General features: G+C 34.8%; 2 protein-coding genes across 4 annotated transcripts; one reads left to right on the top strand and one right to left on the bottom strand.

Moving 5' to 3' along the window:
- Positions 1 to 569: 569 nt before the first annotated feature.
- LOC132610089 (uncharacterized) lies at positions 570 to 7108 on the top strand. 2 transcript variants are annotated; one of them, XM_060324347.1, is made up of 10 exons: positions 570 to 847; positions 2526 to 2867; positions 3074 to 3146; positions 3612 to 3724; positions 3920 to 4004; positions 4116 to 4188; positions 4815 to 4870; positions 6085 to 6150; positions 6248 to 6313; positions 6402 to 7108. In XM_060324347.1, the coding sequence occupies exons 1-10, from the start codon at positions 672 to 674 to the stop codon at positions 6480 to 6482; spliced, it is 1131 nt and encodes a 376-aa protein (XP_060180330.1). In that variant the 5' UTR covers positions 570 to 671; the 3' UTR covers positions 6483 to 7108. The 2 variants fall into 2 exon arrangements, with proteins under 2 accessions (XP_060180330.1, XP_060180331.1); XM_060324348.1 differs by having other exon boundaries at positions 708 to 847; positions 2521 to 2867.
- Positions 7109 to 7322: 214 nt separating this feature from the next.
- LOC132610088 (probable LRR receptor-like serine/threonine-protein kinase At5g48740) lies at positions 7323 to 12340 on the bottom strand. Of its 2 annotated transcripts, none has more exons than XM_060324346.1 (16): positions 11868 to 12340; positions 11158 to 11695; positions 10398 to 10849; positions 10182 to 10299; positions 10010 to 10078; positions 9853 to 9921; positions 9694 to 9762; positions 9538 to 9609; positions 9376 to 9444; positions 9062 to 9297; positions 8778 to 8974; positions 8566 to 8692; positions 8404 to 8472; positions 7985 to 8174; positions 7766 to 7898; positions 7323 to 7669 (listed from the first exon to the last, which is right to left on the bottom strand). In XM_060324346.1, exons 1-16 carry the CDS (start codon positions 11944 to 11946, stop codon positions 7451 to 7453), a joined length of 2706 nt encoding a protein of 901 aa, XP_060180329.1. In that variant the 5' UTR covers positions 11947 to 12340; the 3' UTR covers positions 7323 to 7450. The 2 variants fall into 2 exon arrangements, with proteins under 2 accessions (XP_060180329.1, XP_060180328.1); XM_060324345.1 differs by having other exon boundaries at positions 8778 to 8983; positions 11868 to 12328.
- Positions 12341 to 23815: the final 11475 nt, after the last annotated feature.

The raw sequence follows: 23815 nt of genomic DNA on the forward strand, positions 1-23815 counted from the left end.
TACAATATTATTCATGAGGAAAACATTATACATAATGTATTAATTTTGTAGAAAAAGTGTATAAAAGGTGTTTATGTACAAATATGGACTAAATCGGATAACAAAATCAAAATATGGACTAAAGCGTGTAAATATTTTCTTCCAGGAAATATAGAGAGTAATTTTCTCTAATTACGTGAACCTTTCTCTTTACTATATTACTCCCCCTGTCGCAATTTATATGACACTTTTCGTTTTTCGAGATTTAAACTGCATGAATTTTGATCAACATTTTAAGATGTATTTTTTTCATCAAATTGATATGAGAAAAGTTACAAATTATAATAATTTTAATGTAATTTTTAAATATATAAATTTTAATTTTAAAATATTAAGTTAACCTAATCTAATTTAACTTTAAAATTTAATTAAATTAATTTTTGAAAATCGAAAAGTGCCACGAGATCGAGATATCTGAAACGCAAGGGATACAACTATTGGACTATCAAATCAATTGGTCCACAAAGATCTCATCTAATCAGATCTGTCCACGTAGCGACATTCCAATTAGACAAGACTCCGAGTTTTTAGCATCCTTCTAGAGCATATATATACTCGACTACCTTACCATAATATTTCCGCCGTAAACAAACAACCACCACCACAAGCTACGGCAGCACCGCCACAGAACAATGGCGGCTCTATCTAATAATAACCAAGTATTGATATCTCTTCCACTGTCTTCATCTCAATCTGCAACTCCTCGAGTATTTAACCACCTCGGATTTTCTTACATTCGTCGGAGAGCTTATTTAAGGAAGTGGAAACTCTGGAGTGCACCAAAGCAATACAACTCTTCATCCTCTAGGTAATTCTCCAGATTATTATTACTCCGTCTGTTTCGATTTATTTGTCTTATTTTCCTTTCTAGTCTGTTTAAAAAAGAAATCAATCTCTCTTTTTGGCAACTTTTAGTTCCAATATTCCCGTTTAAGATCACAAGATTAAATAACATTTGGCATAATACATAAACATACCCTTAAACTTAGTCTCAGCTGGCAAGTATGCCCTTCAATTTTGGGTGTGCACAAATAGGCACCTCAACTTGTCTAAAGTTGAACATGTGAACACAAATGCTGGCGTGGCACTCAGTGATATAATTTTTGGAGGGCCACATCATTGCCATGTCAGTGTCATATTAACATTTGTGTTTACGTGTTTAACTTTATACAAGTTGAGGTGCCTATTTGTGCACACCCAAAGTTGGAGGATGAGGTCAAGTTTAAGGGCCTGTTTATATATTAACATTTTGTTATATTCCACGGATCTTTAGTTTAAGACCACAAGATTTAAAAGTTTTTTACTTTCTTAAACTCCAAGGTCATTAAAACTAGACAAACAAGTTGAAACGAAGGACCAAACAAGTTGAAATGAAGGAGGATAACCCATTCTAATTTAAAGCAGCAAGTTGGATAATGGGCCTGCTATTCTTCTCCACTTAATTACCAGACTTTTCTCTGCGGCGTGGTTCAAACCTGTGATGGCGCCTAACCTACACGTTACATGCTGCGCTTATCACTAGACCAAAGCCCTAGGGGCAGTTGATCTATACTCTAAAAATTCTTAGAGTCAGAAACAGCCTCTATACCAAGGTAGGGGTAAAGTCTGCGTACACCCTCCCTAGACCACACTTGTGGGAATACACTGGGTATGTTGTTGTATATACAACTTCATAGACACCTGCACATTATATAACTTGAATTTACATGGAGATGTTTTATCTAATGTAGTTTGTAATTTGATTATATCTTTTTATGAATCACCTAGAAATGTTAAAATTAATGTTTCAATTAATTTTGAAACAGTTAATCCGATAAAAGTTTCTTGAGTTTCGAAACTGAATGAGTGTGAATTTGAAGATACGTTCTTCATTGTTTCATTCTTTTACGTTTTAGGTTCGTGAAAGATATATTTTATTTTGTAATACTCATGAACCTATTAATAACTATTAGTTAATGAAACTCTTCTTTTTCAAGACTTTTTTGCCTATAAATAGTGCTTAGTTTTCTTTGAAAAAAGGCAAGCACTTCAAAAACCATTTCCCCTAAAAACTTTGAGAGACAATGATCAAAAGGTGAAATTACAGATTCAAGAATAGAAGAGCAACTTTCTTGAATGCTACTTGTTGTGTGGCTAAGTTGAATCCCGAAGATAGAGTTGTTATTTATTCTTCCGTTTGCTCGTGGGAGAGATTCCAATTATCTTCAAAAACGTCTTGACGTGCCTCTAAGACAAGCAAGTACTATTTTGAGTTTCTAATATTGGTATCATCTGTACTCTAACAATTTGATGATATTTCAGTTCGAGCAGTTGGAAGATATTATTATCCTTGTTCCAACAAGAAATTCCAAGAGTACTCTCCTGTATAACCCCTAAATTGGAATTTAAGTGTAAACAGCTAATCAACACGTTCAGTGTACTGAACTTATATATTTACTGGTGACGGGCCTTGTTTAAGTGATGGAAAGTTCTCTATTCAAGTGTAGGATCAAAAGATTTCAGCTTGTGAGTGCTAAAAATTATGAAGCTGGACAGTCGGAGGATGCTGAGGAGATAATGCATAAGGCTTCCGATGATTTAACTGGTAATCTGGAAGATAAAACTGTTCCCCCAAGAAGTTCGCTTTTGGCAAAACTGGCAATAGCGCTAGGTATAGCTGCTACAGTTACATTCCTATCCATAGGTCTCAAGCAGCCTATTCAAGAATCAAATTTTGGGATTCAATATCTGGTTGATGGATCATCATCTTCCACAATTGCTACACCTGCTCCTGGTTTTTCTTTCAAAGCTTTTGGCTATAGAGTCATGCTGCCAGAATATGCTCCAGGGTAAGCAGCTATTTATCCTTGCGACTTTTCATATATCAGGGGTATCATCATGACCTAAGCAGAAAAAGGACCAACCTTATGGTCATTATACTTTTATTCTACCACTAGGATAGATGCTTAATAAAGTTAATATCTTGGAACTCTCATAATCTCATTATTAGCTATATTCAGATGTGATATTAAGCCCTTGTATTCTGATTCTTCAGATGGGTCTACTTTTGGCTTCTGATGGCAGCTGGTTTTGGACTTTTTATCAGTGAAGAGGCTTTGAATATATGGGTCCGTCTCCTATGCTGGTACTTTTGTTCATGAACTCCCCTGCTAATAAGTCTTCCAATTCATGGCTGTGTTGCAGATACTATAGTTTTCCTGTGTATTGATTTGACATTCCTTTCAAAATTAGGGTACGCTGTCTACATCACACCCCTTGAGGTGCGACCCTTCCCCGGAACCTGTTAATGCGGGATGCTTTTTACACCGGCCTGCCCTTTTTATTCCTTTCAAAATTAACGACTTTAAAGTTGTTCTTTGGTGATGTGAGGAAAAAGTGATAGGCCAAGAGGGGAAAAGCGTTGTAAAGATGCTTTAAATTTTATAAAGTTAAAAAGCTAGAACCCTGTCTAGAAAAAGTTGAAATCTAGAAATATGCTGTTATATAGTGTCTTTGAATAGGCACTAAGTTGGCTTGTTATCCTTCTTTATGATGTTCACTATTAAAGTCAAATTCATTAACGAATGGTGTAGGTTGGAATCTCTATAGCACGGATGCTTGTTCTAGATGGGACGTGGCAATCACTAGCGAACTCCTTTTCCAGAAATGCTCCATATATAACATCCACTATTCTCTGGGTGTACTGGTCAGTTGAAACTGTGTCTTCTGAGTAATTTTGATGAATGCATGTTCATGTCAACCTTCCAAGTCTGCAGAATGCACACCTTCTTTTTCTTTTGTTGTATTCAAAGATTTTATGCACCTTCAGTGCCAGTAAAATTGCTTATGTAGAAACAGTGGTTCCCATAATGTTAACTTTTTGTGGATTCTGAATATTCAGGGGTGTTTGTCTCAGTGATATGATACCTTTTTATCTTGGAAAGCTTTTTAAGCAATCTGGTGCATCCAATGATGTTTACTCAAAGGTTTGTTTTGGCTACTAGCATTTCATTCATGTTCAAATATTCAGTCTCCTTGCCTTACTTTAAAAAATATACAAACTTGATTTTGGGAATTCAGATTCAGTTTGGTTGTAGTTAGGGATCGGAAATCAGAAGGTAAGAGATATTACAGACGCTGTACAGAAGTATGGGAATCTCATTGGTTTAGGTGAGTTCCACAAAGATACTAAATTTACTCCGAATTGTCTCTTGCCGTGTGAAATCTTTTAATTACCGTGAAACCTTTGTTTCCACCGATAGGGGCACCCTTTTTTTGTTGTGGATAACCGTGATGTTCGGTCCAATTTGTGTGCACCTCGACTAATTCTACGGGGTAGCTCCAAGGCTTTGATAAATGAGAAGAAATCACCTAGTGTTTTTGCCTTCACTAGGATTTGGACTTGAAACCTCATGGTTCTCAACCCACTTCATTGGATACCGTACATTTATTACTATGATCACAATGTAGCATCAGTACTATCACATCTCTATGTTGGTGCCCGAAGGATATGATTTAATTATTTGTTAAGATTCTCTTTTTTCTGGAAATATTAGATCAAGATTAGTGCTCTACCTCAAAATTTATGCTATATCTTAAGAATTCGCATACATCTGGTCCATCTTTATCCTTATGTATATATTTATATATCTCTAAACTTTCTCACATTCTAAAACAGTTGATGTTTCTTGTTATGGTATCAAATTTCTGGAAAATACTTGTCATAACTAATATGATGTTCTTGTTCCTTGAACTTCCTTAATTGCTTATTGGTTGATTTTCCTATGCTGATGCAGTGGAACGATTTTCTCTTGGAGTGAGAAATCCCACTGCTTTCCTGGCAGGGGCTCTGGTGAGTGATCTTTTTCTATTTTCCTTCTTAACATGCTGAGTATTAAATCAGCTTAACCCCCTTTTGCTACTTTCTTGTCCCTTTTTTGGGTACTACAAGTGTTGTGGTATGATATGCTTACCTACCGAACGAAAAGGTGTCAGATAAGCAGGGATGGTTAATTACAATGCTTAGAAGTTCTGATATTTCATTTCATCATTGAAACGATCGAAATATTTAGTGAAAAAGTTGTTATGAAGGTACAAGATGGACAAACCCCGCGACCCTCAGTTACAAAGTTCCTTTGCTATTTCTAAACCTACTCTGACTAGAATTTCAATCACTGCGAATGCAACACAACCTATTTCCTGCACGACTTTTCAGAAGTTCTAATACATTTTTGTAATAATTTTAGATTTCTTTCATCCTACATAAAAACACTACCGAAGAGGGAAAACACCTGCTGCAATCCACCACTAGGCACGTGTACCCCAGCACATGGAGTGCTTTTCTGTTACAACAACAACAACAACATACCCAAGGAAATCCCACAAAGTGGGGTCTGGGGAGGGTAGAATGTACGCAGACCTTACCTCTACCATGGTAGAGAGGCTGTTTCCGGTAGACCCTCAGCATAGGAACCACATGGAGTGCTTTTCTGTTATAACTAATTATACAGAGCTGAAATAAGTGATCCTTGGTTTCTTAAGTAATCTGAAATTGGCCTGTCAAATGCCCTATTTTGGATGTTCATCCCAATAAAGTCGATTATAACATAAGTCATAAAGTGAAACCTTTTTTGGGCATCTTATTCTCTCACCAAACCTTTTTTGGGCATCTTATTCTCTCACCAAAAGATTTTTCCACTCAAATCGGGGCTTTGCCTGCAGTTCATGCACTAGCAACTCAAAATTTGCCTAATCTTTGCGATTAAGTAAAGGGTGATACAGTAGCATCTATCAGTTTGGAGGCCTCAGTTTGTTTCACCGTTGCTTAACCGTTTTAGATTCACTGTATTTAATGATCGCATTTTGTTTCTAATTGTATCCTTAGATATTCGTTTACTTTTCTCCTACAAAATGTTATAACTATTAATGGTCCATCTCAAGATTCTTATGATGGTTATGTTGTAGCTATTACCTCATGGAGAAATGGTTAGCAACTCGGATGCATTCTCCCATGGTAAACATATATTTATACCGTTTTAATCATTTCTCTGCGCATATACATTGCAGGATGTATCACCAGAGTGTTTCTTTGCTGGTGTCTGTTGTGGTGGCTTCATAACTCTTCCAATTCAGGTTATTAGCCTTGTGCTTTACAAGCAACGGATTTCCAGTTTTAAGTGTGCTGCCGTTCATGCCTTCTTATCTCTTTTTCTTTTTCTCCAAAATGCAGTTGACAATTGGATTTTTACTAAGAGAGCGTCCAGTATTTGCAGTTGCAACCGTTGCTACTGTAGTGGTACAGCATAATTCTTCTGCTCTGCCCAATTTTGCATTTAATACCAAAGAATGAAAGAATCCAATCCTGATTCCTATTAACTGTGCAGGGAATCTGGACTGTGTTCCCCTACGCAGTGGCTGCCGTTACAGCATTATTCCTATATCTACGGCGCCAGTTTTCTGGTTAGGCCAACTCATTGCTTTTATGATTGGTTCACAAGTATTAAAGAATGTGGAGGTGAACACATGACTGCTCGCACTGATGCAAGCCTGGTTGAATATTGCTATTATTTGTTCAAAATCAACCACGACTTCCGGTATCTTCCAAACCAAATTGATGGAAAAATCCTCGGAGATATTGTAAACTGATAAACTAATGTATAACTGATGAATTATTTGCCCACGGGTACTATTCTTTATTCTCAATGAGAATGTTTTGACTCTTCAAGACGGGCAAAGTTTTTCAAGGGGCAGGTGAAAAAAAGACCAGAAGAAAAAGGGCTGCAAGTTAGCTTCAAGATATTATCAAGAATTGAAGATTCAATGAGACACAAAGGTGAGGCCTAATGATAAATGAAGTGGAGTTCAAAACTTGACGATCATAGTTTAAATTTTAGGATAGATAAAAACATTAGCTGATTTTTTTCATGTTATTGTGTATCTGGTGAAATATTCGAGGTGCAAAGAAAAAAAATAAAAAGAACTGAAGATTCAAAGAAAGGGCGCGTGCTAAGGGTCAATTTCTGTAATGATCAAAAGGATAGATAGTCCTAGGTGTGCAAGCGTATAAACTAGTTAGATGATTTTTCAGTGAGCTATCTAAGCAAAGATTTTGGTACCTTGTTCCCAACGGCACATCACCAGAAAGTAGCATCTAGGCACAAGATTTTGCAAACTCTTTTGCACATTGTGACAAGAATTTGGAAATAAGCATTAGAAATAGATACTCATGTCTATTTTGCATATCTACGCCTAATGAAATCAAGGGTGGACGTTTGGGTTGGGAGGGGGAGGGGGGGGCGGGGGCATTTAAATTTGATATACATAAATAACTTAAAACATGTCCGAGTTCACATAAAATTACTGTGCCATTTGATTCAACTAGAGAATACTCATATTTGCAAATTGTGAGCTGCATCGGTGAAGGTCTAATTTATCAGTTGGCAAGTCCTTCAGATGCTAAATAGGTAAGTTGAATGCTGTATGCATCTTTGAGCTCAGCCAATACTTCTGAAATACTAGGCCTCCGCAATGCATCTCTCTCGACTGACCTGGAAGCGATTAAAGCTGCTCTTCTCATGCTTTCTGGATCAAATGTTCCTTTTATGCTCTCATCTACTATCTCAAATGCACCTGCCTGCAAGTATGGCTTTGCCTGAAATTCATAGCAACATATGAGTGTTATTGGAAGTCAATAAAGTGCTTTCTGTTATGTTTGCTATGAAACACATTATAAGATTTGTTTTTTTACCCATAGAACCAAATTGAAGGAATCTGGAGACCCTGAGTGGCTAAGTGGTTCGCGGCCACAAATAAGTTCAAGAAGAACGACTCCAAAACTGTAGATGTCACTCTTTTCTGTGAGTTGTCGAGTGGAATAGTATCTGTAGACAAGTAGTAAGAGAGGTTTAAGATAGGAAGGACCAATGATTAAACTTGATACATGGCTAATAAATGATTTGAAGCTTACTCGGGATCAAGATAACCAGCAGTGCCTTTGACAACAGTGCTGACATGTGTTGCATCTGATTGAGTTACTTGCTTAGAAAGGCCAAAGTCAGATACCTTAGCATTCATCTCTGCATCCAGAAGTATGTTGCTGCTCTTCACATCGCGGTGTATGATTCTTGGCTCAGTTCCATTGTGCAAGTAGTCCAAACCTTTAAAAGTAACAATCAACCGTTATACACTATGTAAAACTTAATGCTACATCATCTGGGCTATATGGATCATTTGGTTGTAGAAAACCAAACTTTTTGGCACACAACTGAGATGAACTCACAATACTCTTTCAAGTAATAATCTGTTTTCACAATTTTTTTTTTCTGCACAGAAGAAATTTGTTGTTCATGGTAGTCTCCAATTAAACATGTCTCACTATGCACATACCTTTTGCAGCATCAACTGCAATTTTCAATCTGCGCACCCAGCTTAGTGTCAATTTCTTGCTCATTGCTCCTGAGACAGTTATTAAGAGTTAGAAAACAATCCGTGACAGAAAAGGATGACGAATTTAGAGTGTAAATATGGGTGAGATTATGCGTGACATACCATAGAGGTTATCAGCCAGTGATCCCCCAGGTAAATACTCATAAACTAGAATTTGCTGCTTTGACTCATGGCAGAATCCTTCTAACGATACAAGACTTGGATGACTGATATGAGATAGAAGGGACACCTAGAGATAATAAACAAAGTTCTTGAATCTCTTTTGTCTTTGTAGACTGGAACTGAACTAGTATGGGTATATTATAGTGACAAACCTCATTGATAAAAGAATCAGCACCTAGTTGAGTTTTATCGAATCGAACTTTAACAGCAACTTGTTTACCATCAGGAAGCTTCCCAAGATAAACAGATCCAAAACTACCGCGGCCAATGATCTCTTTGAAGTTGTTTGTAGCAGCTTTGATTTCTTTGTATGAAAAGACTTTTGCAGCATTCCAATTTTTCATTTCTGCTGCAGTTCCTATAATAGAACCTAGTTATGTTTAGAAATAGATTTATCAATATTCTGATGTTAAAGAAAAGTTTGACTTTTTCATACTTGATGCATATTTATCTCCAGATTTTCTTCGCTTCATGTACAAGAATACTGATAGAAAGACAACGAACAAAGCAAGTATAGCTCCTCCAACTGCACCAAGTATAACTGCTAATCGGTTATGGCGCTTATGTTTTGTGGGTGCAAAAACAGTGACTTGTGGTGTCTCAATTGTAGGATTTCTTGAGAAGTCATTGCATAAAGACATAGTGAAGGAAAGACACTGATTTCCTGATGATCTGCAAAATAGGGGAAATAAAATAAACCGAGAAACTAACATGAGAAGCCAAAAAAAGACAACGTTTTCAGTTTCATACAGGACTTGTAAGCTCTCTCTGTTCAAAGATTGTGGAAGGGGTCCTTGCAGCTTATTGTTCTCTAGGTTCCTGAATGTTGCAGAGAGGTAAAATTAGAATAATTCATCAGGTGAAGTACTTTAAAAGAAGTTCAAAATGCCAGTAAATATTATCCTCACTCACAGTAAGTGGAGGTTCTTAAGTTCTCCAACGCTGTCGGGTACTGTTCCCTGAAATCTATTGTTATGCAAGTCCCTTCAACAGAAAACAAATTAATTTTAAAGACAGTACTAGCTAGGAACAACGAAGGAAATTACTATCTAAATGAAAGAGACTTACAAAACTTGAAGGTTTATTAAGTCTTCCAACTCAGAACCAAAAGCTGTAAGCTGATTGAAGCTCAAGTTCCTGCAATATTGAGCACACAACTTATTTAAAGAAAATGCTCTTTTAAGTACGTTAACTTAACATGGTAATTCCTGTAAGATCAAGTATTACAGCTTCTTAAGATGTTGCAGGCTGCCGATGTTTTGTATTTCTCCAGCAAGTGAAGTGTTATGCAAATCTCTGCAACAAGAAGAGCCTCAAATAAGTAAGTCAAGGTAGCCAAATAGTGGCTATTAAGTGATGAGTTGTTAAGATTTATGACTCTTACAGTGATTTGAGATCCAGTATGTCACCAAATGTTGGGCTGATTGACCTCAAGTTTACGTCAAAAAGCTCCCTACAGAAAGTCTGACTTTAATATGTTCTGCTCTTAACGAAAAATAAGACCAAGAGAAAGAGAAGGAAACGAAAATGTAGTTCTAGGGTAAGCTTTGACATACAATGAAGTGACTAGATTTCCTTCACATTCTATGTGTTCCCATGGTTTAGGAGAGCATGGATCATCTTCCCAATCAAGATCTAGGCCAGTTGACTGTTGAATAACCTGGAGGGCTGAAACTGCAAGAATAAAAAAGGTCCAAAGTTGGTGCAATTTGTTCTAACAGACTCCTTCAAAGGTCACATATTTTGAAAAATCAATAAAACCATATTAGAACCTGTTGTTGAAGAAGTTTCTAAGGGAATGTCTAGGATCTCATAAACCTCAAGAGCATTGATAAATGGATAGTAGCGGACAGTCTTCAATGTGATGTTCAAACTCTCAATTCCTTTCATTGTAAATAACAGACTACTGACTTCCCATCGATTCACTGTGTAGTTTGATCGAACAATATTTCCATTTATCAATACATCGAATGAAGGAGAGACAGGCAGAATCCCAGAAAAGTAGAGAACAATGTGGTAATCTCCTTGATGATCAATAGGAAAGTTATATGTCATGTCATTCCACCGTGCCAAAACTCTTCCGGTTTGAAGAACAGCTGTAGGAGGACTCTCTTTCAGAACAGACATATTGAAATTGGCTTGAATATCAAAACCAGAAGACACATGAAATGGACTGAAATCCTCATCAGCATCCCAAATTCTATCATACTGATCAATCGGGTACCTTTTAAATAGCACGAAAAACATCAAATTTAAACAGAAACGAAGGACTAAACAGTCGATAAGTAATACTCCCTCCGTCCCATTTTATGTGAAGGTGTTACTGTTTGGAGAGTCAAACGATTTTTTAAAATATATTAAATCATTAGCTATGTTTACTTGTAGTTTTTTAAATATATAAATTTTATTTTAAAAAAATTGAAGAACCTATGTCCGAATTAACTCAAGTGGTTGGACACTCGTAATCCGAACGCCTTCACATAAATTGGGACAGAGGGAGTACATAACATAATAGACAAGTGAGAATTTGACCTTAGGGACCAATTATAACCACAGTTGATGCGATAACATTTCCTCAGAAACCTATTAGGGAAATCTCCCAAGGCATTGCTGTAAGCTCCTTGAGGAAGTGGCCTAAGTTCAAGGGATGAAATAACTGGAAATCCACCATCTTGAAGAGAATGAAAACATAAATTCAAAATGTCTTTATCAACTGGCCATGTGAACTCTTCGATCCGCGGATCAGTAATAGTAAGATTGACAGTGGTTGTAATAGCCCTCCCAAGAGAAACAGAGAATACAGGGGGTTTATTATGTCCATCATAATTCTTATACACAAACTTTGTCCTAACAAGGACCAAGGATGATACATTCTTCACTGGAATCTTGTAACATTTTCTAAGTGGAGAATCAGGAAAGAACCTAACTGGGAGAGTAGGTGAGGTGGAACCATCGAGAAAATTAACAGTGGTGATGTTACCAGATGAGATATAGGCATTATCTGGTGTCCATGTAATGTTGGAGGAATCAACAAAGGTAGTGTTTCCACCACAAGACAAGCTCAAGAATCCTGCATATTTCACAACATAAGCAAGATAATGTAATAGCTGCGGAACACATACATACATGCAAATATAACTTTTGAATTCATAATATTAAAGGTACAATGTTTTCACTGCTAAGAATTTAAAGATCGAACTTATCAAGTTTAAATATTGAATCTGCCTCTAGTTATGGAGTACCTTCAGGATCGCAGAAAGCAACTGTGATGAAGATAGAAGATAGAAGGAACCAAGAATAGTAACACCAATGCAGCTCCATTGAGGAGGAGCAAAATGTTAAAGATAAAGAATTTTGCCAAAAGTGGTTTAGTGTGGAACTGAAGCTCAGAATTGAAGGGGCAGAGGAGAAGGCAAAGGGAATACTGAGGACATGTAAGCAGTTGCAGCAGAGGAATGAAAGAAAGAAAGTAGGAAAAGAGAGAAGAGACAAGAAGTCCTTTTTCTACTTTCCTTTTCTGTTGCTTTGTTGACAAAGTTGAGTAAAGGAGAAGCTCTGATTTTGACTGTCTTTGAAGATGTGTTAACGGGCATTAACGGGCAAACGATCATAGCAAAGTATTAGAGTGGGTTTGAGGAAAAGATTGTTTATACATATTAAAAGAAAATGTTAACACATATATAAAATATTAGTCAATGTTACTGGGTTGTGTCGAACCATATCTCCTACTCTGAAGTCACCCGGATTAGAGTCTCGCATTAATTGAGGAAAAGATTGGTGGTCTCCTTAAAAGAACTTGGCAATCTCCCCTCAAGCAGTAGCGGAGGCAGGAATTCACAAAGGGATTCCCAAAAAAAAAAAAAAAGAAGGAATCTTATGCCAAGGGATAAAATAACTTATATATATGCAATTTTTTTTTTTATCCTATTTACATAATACTTATAATTTAAGGAAATGAGAGGGGTGACGGCACATGGGAATGAGTAGTAGTAGAAAGCAATGATGAATGATGATGACTATTGTCTCCATTGATAATCAGCACATCTTTTTAACAAAGAAAAAGGAGGGACACTACGTGAAACAGTGTGTCTAATGTCATGCACTCCAGAGATGATAGTTGTTGTTGCTTGTTAGTCGTTAGTACTACTCGATCATAACCGTTACCCTACGCCCTCTTCTCACAAAAGAGAACAATTCGCCCTTTAATTTTTTAAGAGAAAGGATCAAAATGGTCATAATGTATTGGAATGATTTAAATTTGTCTAAAAGTTTAGTGTCCGGGTTGCCTTTTTTTATTTTCTTTAATCTATTGGACTTCAATTGCCCTTAATGTTAATTTTCGGGTAAGTGTTTACATCTAGCTAGTGAATGTAAAACATGTCTTTCATATTCATTTTTTAATATTTTAATCATGGTTAAGTGATATGCATTTTCACTTAGATTTGTTGATTCTTAAAGTTAATTATTTTAGTTAAGTGTAAACATTCGATACGGGTAAGTATGTACTGTTATCTGCTACGGGTTATATTACCTAAACTCTTGAAAAATTATCATAATACCATCTCTGGCCAGTATTGCAAGTATAGTTTACAAGAAAAAGATCTTGAGTTTTTTTTCTACATTCCTGGCTGAAATGTATGGAATTAATGAACTGTTGCTCAATCATTTTTCATGCTGAACTTGCTATTTCCTATTTAAATCTATAAAATGCGCTATTTCAACTTTTTTCCTGTTTATGACCATAATGCCATAGGATGCTTGTAATTCCAGCATTTCTTTATATGATGGTTTTTAGGCTTTTTGCTTTTCTCTTTTTATTATATATTCAGTAGGTTAGCTTTCAAATCAATCTCCATTTTGTTGTCTTCCTCATCAAGGAAAATCAGTATCTCTCAAGTACTAAGAAGCAGAATTAGTCAATACATTTTCAATGGACCAAAAAGCACAAAAGTAATATAAAGCTAATCATCGATTATTATCCATGGACCATCAACCATGCATGTTTTAACGGCTCATTTACAGCTCAATCAATGGAAAAACGAACTCTAAAACAGCTCAATAAAGTTGTTTCTGGTCACCACTACAGCTTGAGCCTGTTTGGTCAAGCTTAAAAATTCTGTTTAATATAAAAAGTACTTTAAAGTTGTAGTAATTTGTATTTGGCCGAATCATTTGAAACACGTTTTTATTAGTAGTAGAAAAGTTGTTTGTGTTTGGCCAATCTTTTCAAAAATTATATTTTTAAAATGTCAAATTACGGAAAGCACGTATGCATAGTTACGCTTACAAATACTATTATCTAAAAAGAAAAAAATGATTAAATATTTTTACTGCAATTAATATTATCTAAAAAGAAAAATAGTATAAATTATTCTTATTAGATACTTTAAGTAAGTTTATGTAATAAGAATGATAAAATGACAAATGATCCCTTTATGTTTGAGGATAGGTTCAAAATAGACCCTTGGGTATGCACTTAACAGCTTTGGTCATTTAAGTTTGCCAAAAGTTTAACACTTTCAGTCTCTGTCAAATATTACTGAACTCTATATGTTAGATTGGACAGGAAGTGAGAATAAAAAAGATTTAGCCATAAACACCAAGAAAGTCCTAAAATATGTAACACAAGAAGCTGCACTAGACATATATAAAATAATAATAAAAATTACACCTCAAGAAACTACACTAGACTCTAGAAATAAATAAAAAATAGCAAAAATTACAAAAATTGCATCTCTAAATGTGAGCTGCTGCTAATTCCTTTTATCCACATAATTTCCGTCAAATCTAATAAACAAAGTTTAGTAATATTTGACGGGAATTAAAAGTGTAATTGTTGACAAACTTAAAGGATCGAAAATATTAAGTACATACTTAACGAACTATTTTGAATCTATCCTCAAACATCGTGGACCATTTTTGTCACTTTATCTGCCTATGTGAGTTCCGAATTCGACAATGACTAGTACTAGTTTATATGTAAAAGGAATTAAATCATATTTCATTTTCTTTACTACTCCGAATTTAGATGGAAATTTTAAAATATTAGAAGTTCATCCACCAACTCTTTTGAATGTGATGTGTTTAATAAATAAATGGATGAAATGAGAAAAACAAAAGAATCGTCCATTTGATAAAATTTCAAGTAACTATGCTGAAATAGCATTTGAAAGCGGACATATATTACTTTACTTTACTGTACTACTGCTATCTATAAGAAACAATGAAAGGGCTTTTGTAATCTTCACAAAAGTTTTCAACTTAATATCAAAATTTTCAATTAATTACTTTTAAGTCCTATCATATTTTACTTTTACTGCTATATGTAAAAGATGGCCAAAGGACTTTTGTAGTCCTCATAAAAATTTTCAATTTAATGTCAAACTTTTCAATTAATTACTTCTAGGTCTGATCATATTTTTTAAAGTCAAATTTATTTTTTGTTCTTATGGTCTACTTTTCAAAAGTTGTTGAATCTCTTACCTTATTTCCCATTTTTTTTTTCTATTGATCTTATCTATTAATCTAAAAAATAATCATTTCTTCTCTAGATATTCATGCTTCTTGTTGCTATGTCATTTTTTCCTTTTTCATTTGTTGCATATTATCCTCCAAATTTTTTTCTCCTGTTATTTGTTCGCTTGTTATAGATTCTTTTTTTTCCCTTGTTATTTGTTCGCTTGTTATAGATTCTTATATGTGACATTTCTTTTACTTTATATTTGTATTATGATTTTCCCTTGGAAATTTTTGAAAATTCTTTTACTTACATTTGGCGTTTCTTTATCTTTACGATCCCAGCTTGGCTACAAGGGAGCATTTGCTTGTCAAGCGTCATGCAACTATACGAAAGAGCATTTGGCTACAAGGGAGCATCCTCCAACTGTGCTGTTTTTCCATCATGTGTAAAATAATACAAAAATTTCCTTATAACTTATATAGTTTGTATTAATTATGCAGATTTTTAAATTGTAAACCAGACACTGTATTAGGTGTGTTAAATTTTATGTATAGCAGAAAAATTCTACCAAATCTGATATTACTAATTATGCAGAATTTAATACATGAATAATTTAGGCAAGATATAACTAATTATGCAGTGTTTGACACCAGAAACCATATCCCGTACTACTTATCCAAGTGTTACATTAGTAACAATGCAAAAAAATTATGTTGCAAAAAGAAAAGTTGTAAATAAGTTATCAGACATTTGATGCCGGAATTAATTTTTTCTTATATCAATAACTAAACGACCCACATGAAGAATAACAAAAGAACCCCAAAAAATGCAAAAAAAAATCTTTATCATAAAAATAGCTATTCATAAATGGATTTAAGTTATATAAGCTGATAATATTTTTTTCACTATTAGTGAATTTTTAATTGGATAAATAATTATATTGTCAAAGCATAAAACTTTATGTCTTACTAATAAATTAAACAGAAATAAATTCAGTTCTGGAATTAGCAATAGTAGGATTGTTTATATTACAAAATGGTATTATTTTTATCCCACACTCCACGTGGGATAACAATTATCCCGAAATTAGTAATAACCGAATTAAATACTAAAATGACATATTTTCCCTTCTCCAAAACTCTTATCCCAAAGTCCTTTAAATGCCAAAGTTAAACTTGGAAATGAAAGTCTAACCTCCTTTATTTATTCTAAACCAAACACATATTTAATATTATACCACATTTATAAATCAGTAAACTGAACATCTACCAACAAAAAGTATATCGACTAAATAATCCTGTCATCACTAATTCCAGTATTATAATTATTAATTCCAAAATAATTAATTTGTTCACCAACCAAATCATCCCTTAGTCTTTGTCATGTAATTAAGTATATGAATAGAGACGTAACGGCTAAAGCTGAAACCTTACTAATTACTGCTCACTAGTATGTTCTGATTCATCATAGGGAGCAGCGTCATGTTAGGAGTAGTTTTATATAATGATAATGACATTTTAATTTTTGAGAGCAGTTCATATATATAACGGAAAAGGCTCATATATGTCATCGAACTATTGAAAATGACTCCTTTATGCCACTCGTCAATAGTTTGGCTAATTTATGCCATCGAACTATCGGAAATGGCTCATTTATACCACTCATCAATAGTTTACCTAATTTATGCCATCACTGTTACCCAAATGACTCGTCCATGCCAATTTTTCATTAACGCATGTTTTACAATACCAGATATGACACGTAGCCTCCAACTAGATTATGGTTGTGGGTGGGTCGAGTGTATGACTTGAATTTTTTATTAATTCGGGATTTAAAATCGGGCTGCTTATAATATTAGAGGTCTACATCGTTTAATTAAACCAGCTCAATTTTAAATCCCAAATTGATAAAATATTCGAGCCATACACCCCACCCACCCACAACCATAATCTAGTTGGAGGCTACGTGTCATATCTGGTATTGTAAAACATGTGTTAATGAAAAATTGGCATGGATGAGTCATTTTGGTAACGACGATGGCATAAATGAGCCAAACTATTGATGAGTGACATAAATGAGTCATTTCCGATAGTTCGATGACATAAATGAGCCAAACTATTGACGAGTGGCATAAATGAGTCATTTCCGATAGTTCGATCGCAAATTTGAGCCTTTTCCGTATATATAATAATAGACAATGACATTTTAAGTTTTGTGACCAGCCAAATGTTACCAGTTATTATATTATCATATATAATAAAATAATTATCTCTAACCAAAAATAAATTGGCATGCTTCTCCTAAATTCGTTTGGGTATTGAAATATTTTATTCCCGTTGTTAATACAATTATATGGAGTTTGCAAGGGCAAAGTAAATCACCACATTAAACCTGCGTCATGGTTCTTATCAAACCTTCTTGCATTTGAATTAGAAGCCTGCGTAGCTAAGATAATTTCTCCAGGCGAGAATAGGTAAATCTTGATCAAAATAACATGTATCCAGCCCATGTATCCTTTAACTTGACAGGAGATGTGAAATCTTAATAGTTGTTTGTTTAAGGAGGCTTTCTCAAGAATACACATTTTAAATTGCACTTATGAATTTGATTGTAAATATTTGTTGCACTTTCGTTTTCTGCTTATGCCAATCATTTATGGATTAACTCCAATGCATGCAAATCGTTTGATTTATTCATGCGAACCAGAAGAGATTCATATATAACGTATTAAAGTTTGAAGCAGAATAGATCTATAAAGCATCTAATCAACTCAAGGTCTCAAGCTCTTAGTTGTAAATTGTTACTGTCTGCAAAGTGAATATTTACTATAGACTAAAATGTTTAGATAGATGCCAGTATCTACTTGAGAGTATTCAGATATATGGCACATTCAAGAAACGAGTGTTAAATATTTTGGTTAACATTGATGCTCCATTTTTGGGTGTGTGTATTTGAGACATTATGTTGGTGCCGGAAATTCAATAGTTACTTTTGTAGTTGACCCATGAAAGGACTATTAGTTAAATCGTTGAGTCATCCATGAAAATCACGGTGGGGTCCAACTTTCAGTGCTGATATAGAGCACAGATTGATCTCTACAAATTCAAGATGCGGGACTCAGTCACCAAAATCTAAATAAATGCAAAGTTAGCATGTTAAAACTGACCAAGCATATGGTTGATCCAGAGAAATGCTTCCCATAGACTTAACTCATTTTTCCGTTTTAATTATATCACGAGAATATGTTATCTAAGCGTTCTTTTTAATATTTTTCATGTATTTGAGATTTTATTTTAAAATCAAATATGTACTTTTAATCAACTTACAATGACAACTTATGCCAAAAAAAGATGTTAACGTTGGTTCTTATTTTGTCGAGGATATGGAACTGAGAAAAGGAACATGATTGGTTTTACCAACCACGAAATAATGTCTTGGTCTATTTTCTTACACAAATCTGGAAAATAAATCTGTATTTGATTTCAATTGTTATTTTTCATATTCGTTCTGTACTTCTTTTTAACTGTTGAATGTTAGTACTAACATGTTATTAATTAATTGCTTAAAAAAATATGTTATTAATTCAAAGGGTATTAACTCAAGCAAGAAAGGTTATAGTTATCAAAATAAATTTGATTTATTGAATCAGAATGTTCATCAACTTCCCTTATGGTTAATGTTGTGTTCACGTTAACGAAATGATCTTTACCAAGTACCAAAACAATTTTACTACATTAGAATTTGCCATTGAAGTTTAGTCGTTATAGATTATGCAAAAATCAAGTTCTATTAGAAGATTAAAATCATAAAAATTAGAGGAAAGATCTAAGTGTTAAAATAGCTTTTAACATTCTAATATTTTAAAATATTATTTATATATTTAATGAGGACTTTTAGATTACTAGTATAAATTAAGTTCAAATCAAAAGCATTACCTAGGTGCAGTAAATATAACATGCTCTCTAGTAGCTTCTATGATGCTCTGTCTGTAACGATCTGCAAGAGCTAACACACAGTAATTAAGGATTTCTCTATCTGCAAATTAAAGCTATCCTCAGCGCTATCACCAATGTCCCAACATTACCATAAGAGGAAATTTTGTCTTTAATAGAAAATTTTATGTGTAGATATTTTTCTCCAAATATTACAAATATAAGTATTCTAAATATTTATACCTTGCATAAATAATATATAAAATTTGCAAAAGATTATACTGGTAACTCTAATATATGTAGAGTTCAATATCAAAAATGTCACATTCCATTAGTCATGCTGTGTTTGACCCTTGGGAACCAATTCCCGTACTAAGAATTAGAATGCAGTGTTACAAATTACAATGAGGCACAAAATTTATGTCGCAAAACAGAAAAGTTGCATGAGCTATCAGAAATTTCATGTCGAAATTAATTTTACATATATTAGTATAACAAAATGACCCTTTAGAAGTCTAACAAAACAATCCCAAAAAGTGCGAAAAAATTCTTTATCGCTAAAAAAGATGATAATTATAAATGAATTTAAGTTATATACGCTTACAATATAATCTCTTTTTACAGAATCAACTAGTTTTTTTAAGACAAATACTACCAGCTAATCTTAAAATAACTGTGTAAATAATTTTTACATCAACCGGAGTTTCAAATTCTGGCATTTCATTAAATAATATTCTATCACTTGAAAATTCAATTAGAGAGGATACTTATTGTACTACTTAAGCTTCTCTCTAGTATGTAAGATGCCTGTATGGGTAAAAAATGTACCTGACACGTGGACCAACAGGAAGATGACATGTGTCAGTTTATTCACTGACGAATAAATATTAGATGGTAATGCCAAGCATAGCATCTACAAAAAGACAATAGATTGGGTCAATGGTGAGAACATCAACGGAAATAGCAGATAAGACCCTCTTTATAGCGCATTAAATGGAATTAATGCAGTAACGGCTGAAATGGTTATTAATAGCCAGAATCAAGGAAATTAAATGACAATCGTTAATTCATCAATTAATGATTGCCGTTGCAAACACACAACGGGGAGAGCACCATATAGAATCATATAGCTATAAATAGGATTTTCATTGGTAGAGCAAGGAGCAAAGTCTGACTGAAAAAATACACTATTATCATTATTTCTTGCTTATTGTCACTTTTATTCTTTGGTCGTCAAACTTTCATTCATTCTTGAAGATTAAAAACTACGCTATTGTTGTTCATCAATATTGGAATAAGTTTACTCTTTCCTTTCTATTTATCTATTTTTTTTATCTATTCTTTATCAATAACTAAGAAATTACTTATCTTAATTCTTCTATTTGAATCAAATTACTACCAATTGTAGTTAACCTCAGCACAAATTCAACTATTTAAGTTAAATACGAATTTTGACCCAAACAGTTTGGCGCTGTCTGTGGGAATTCTACAGTTGGTTTTGTAGTTTGATCTCTGTATTATCTCAATTTACACAAGTATTATTACTTTAGTATTTTCTTTTGCTTTTTCATTCAAATATGGCAGGAGTTACCCCTACATCACCCATTGACGGAAACAGAGATACCAATGAAGAAGTATTGGCTGACCTAACTAACAGGATAATGGGAAATGCATCAATGGCGGATCCAAATCAAGCTTCAATCCCAGTGGGAGATTTACGGGAGTTCTTGAAAGGAGAGATGACGGAGGTGATGAAACAAATGATAGTGAAAATACCGCAAAATTCCAAGCAACCGCCTTCATTGAACGAGATTGCTGGTTTAAGTCGATCAGTACCCCTTGATCAGAGAGTAAACGAAGAGCCAACCAATACCGATGATCTCGACGTAACAATAGAGGCTACGGGGCATGACGATGCCAATATCAATCCAATTATACATGTTCCACTACTGCAGCGGTTTGAGGAACATATGAAAAAGTTCAAAGAACATGAGGAAAAAATCAGTAGAATACCTGGGGCACCACCTGCTATCAAAAAAGAGGATGATAGTAATTATATATATCATCGATGAAAAGATTCTGCAGATTTGGAGCATGTTCCAGAAAGTTTCAAATTACCAAAAATAAAGAAATATGATGGAACTACTGACCCTCAAGATCATATCACTGCCTATACATCCGCTATTCAGGCCTGTGATCTTGGACCAAAAATGACTCGTTCAGTTATGATTAAACAATTTGGGCAAGTACTGACAGGAGGAGCGTTAGATTGGTATGCCAAATTGTCCCCAAATTCACTTGAATCCTTTGCGGATTTGGTGGATAAATTCAAAAAGACACATACTGGGGCAAGGAAAACAGAGAAAAGAATGGAAGATATTAAGAGAAAAAAGAACAGAGGTATGACTGGCATAATATCTACGATTGGATTCAAAAAATCATAGGCCTCGGGCAATTTGCCAAAGAAAAAACTGCTCGAATAAAGGGTCGAAACATCAAGCAAAGGAGGGATGAAACCGTACAAGAATTCGTTCATCGGTTCCAGAAACACCGCAACACCTTGCCGCAAATCGAAGACAAATGGGCTGGAATTGCATTCCATCATGCATTACATTCCGATGGAACGCCGGCAACCAAGGATCTCGCCAAACACTTAATTGAGTACCCGACAAAGAGTTGGGACGATATATATATTATCAATACTGTTTAAAAATTCAGATAGAACATGATATCGTTAATCCAATTATGAGGAAATCATCAACATCAACCAGGGATACATCAAGTAGAAGTAATTTCAGAAGAAACGATGGAGATAGGACGCATAGAAGGGAACGTTATGAACCATATTATCCACGAGAAAGCCGTGACGGTACACGAAGGAATAATCAATATCGGCATAGATCACCACCAACAGCGAAGACTTCCCGAGGAAATTATAATACCGGAGCTCCAAAACTCACGGATTATAATTTTTGTGTTTTGACGTCAGAAGTTGTCGCGGCGTTGGATAAATAGGGGAATAGGGTCAAATGACCCGGAAAAATGAAGTCGGATCCAAGCAAAAGAAATGCAGAACATTTCTGTGAATTTCACAAAGGACATGGTCATAAGACTGAGGATTGCCATGCATTGCGATTAGCAGTTGCCAATCTCCTATAGCAAGGACATTTGACAGAGTTGCTTTCGGAGAAAAGCAAACAAGCATATTATAGGAATAGAGAGCAAGGAGCGCCGCCACCACTTCCCGAGCCAAAGCGAGTGGTTAATTTTATTACTGGTGGTGCAGATATCACTATCACAGGAGGGTTGGATGTCAACAAAGTTATTTATACTTCAGGCGTGAAGTTCAAAAGGATAACAACCCGAAGTGAAAAGCGGGATAAGCTGGCTATTGTCAAAGATTGTATCACCTTCGACGAAGCCGACGCCGATAATATGCAATTCCCGCATAATGATAGGTTAGTAATTACTTTACACATCTTAGATACTGATATTAAACGTGTTTTTGTTGATCAGAGAAGTGCTGCCAACATCATAAACATCCGGGTCATAGAGGATATAAAATTGACGAGCAAAATAATTCACAAATCCATCATGCTTACTGGCTTTAATAATTCAATAGAAAGAACTCTGGGGGAAATCATTTTCTGGGGGAAATCATTTTACCAGTAGTAACGGGCGGAGTAGAGTTACAAACTGCTTTTTCAATTATGTCCTCTGCGATGGCTTACAACGTGATAGTTGGACGTCCTTAGATTCACGCCATGAAAGCAGTACCATCTACATATCACCAGGTGGTCAAATTCGCTTGGTATAGGTGAAGTTCGGGGAGAGCAAAGAATTTCCCGAGACTGTTATGCAGTGGCGATAAAGAAAGGCGTGCCAAAGGTAGACCATTTCGAGCCAGAAAACGAATGTAAAAAAGATAAACAAGTCTACCAAATACTACAACAAACGGGATCAAGCACCGAGGATGCCGAAAAGGAAACTATACAAGATCCTTCAACGAAAGAGCATTCAACGGCTACAGTTGAGGATCTCAACTCAATGCCGTTTGACGATGCCTCTGCGAAAAAGTGCACATTAATCGGGTGCAACTACACCAACCAAGTAAGTCTATTTCATTTTTGCAAGACAATATAGATGTTTTTGCCTTTTGCCACGCTGACATGACAGGAATAACACCGGAGGTAGCAACACACAAATTAAACATCGATCCTTATCACAGACCTATAAAGCTGTTACATCCCATATTTTCATGTGTTGGAAAGCGTGCGAGTTAAATGATATTAGTAACGAAGACGAGGCTATCCTCCCAAGCTTATGGGTGGTTGTAGTGATGGTACAGGTGTGTTATAAATATTTGAAGTTAAACAAATCTAAGAAAATAAGTCTCGTCAAGGTTCAAAATTTATTTGAGTGGAAATGCAGTCCGAGCTATAATACCCCGTATTTTTGGACTAGGAAATTGGACCTACCAACATGAGTAAATTTATTTAAGCCTGGAGAATTTGATCATATTCAAGCGTGAAATGAATATCTTGGTGTATAGAAGGAATGAAGTCCCGAAATGATTTAAGACAAAAAAGTGTGACGACGATGATTAAAAATAATATTCTATGTGTGGCCAATGAGGTTATGAACTAGTGTTACATCACATGGTCATGGTAATGGGTATACGAAGTATGTTAAAAATAACTGCTATTTAAGTGAGTTGAGATCAAGAAATTAAATAGTGAGTTTATTTTGTTACCATGTGCAACAATTACCCATTAAGTGGATAAGATTGTTACTACTA

This window comes from Lycium barbarum, chromosome 9 (assembly GCF_019175385.1).
Source record: "Lycium barbarum isolate Lr01 chromosome 9, ASM1917538v2, whole genome shotgun sequence".
In the NCBI taxonomy this organism is placed as follows: domain Eukaryota; kingdom Viridiplantae; phylum Streptophyta; class Magnoliopsida; order Solanales; family Solanaceae; genus Lycium; species Lycium barbarum.

Bases quoted from the DNA above. Each gene is read 5' to 3' on its own strand.
- LOC132610088 (XM_060324345.1), bottom strand. From the start codon at position 11,946: ATGGAGCTGCATTGGTGTTACTATTCTTGGTTCCTTCTATCTTCTATC. The intron at 9,763-9,852 runs GTAATACTTGAT...TCAATATTGCAG, and splicing joins CTGCAACATCTTAAGAAGCT to GAACTTGAGCTTCAATCAGC. The intron at 7,670-7,765 runs GTAAAAAAACAA...TATGAATTTCAG, and splicing joins CCTTCAATTTGGTTCTATGG to GCAAAGCCATACTTGCAGGC.
- LOC132610089 (XM_060324347.1), top strand. From the start codon at position 672: ATGGCGGCTCTATCTAATAATAACCAAGTATTGATATCTCTTCCACTG. The intron at 848-2,525 runs GTAATTCTCCAG...ATTCAAGTGTAG, and splicing joins TACAACTCTTCATCCTCTAG to GATCAAAAGATTTCAGCTTG. The intron at 4,005-4,115 runs GTTTGTTTTGGC...GTTTGGTTGTAG, and splicing joins CCAATGATGTTTACTCAAAG to TTAGGGATCGGAAATCAGAA.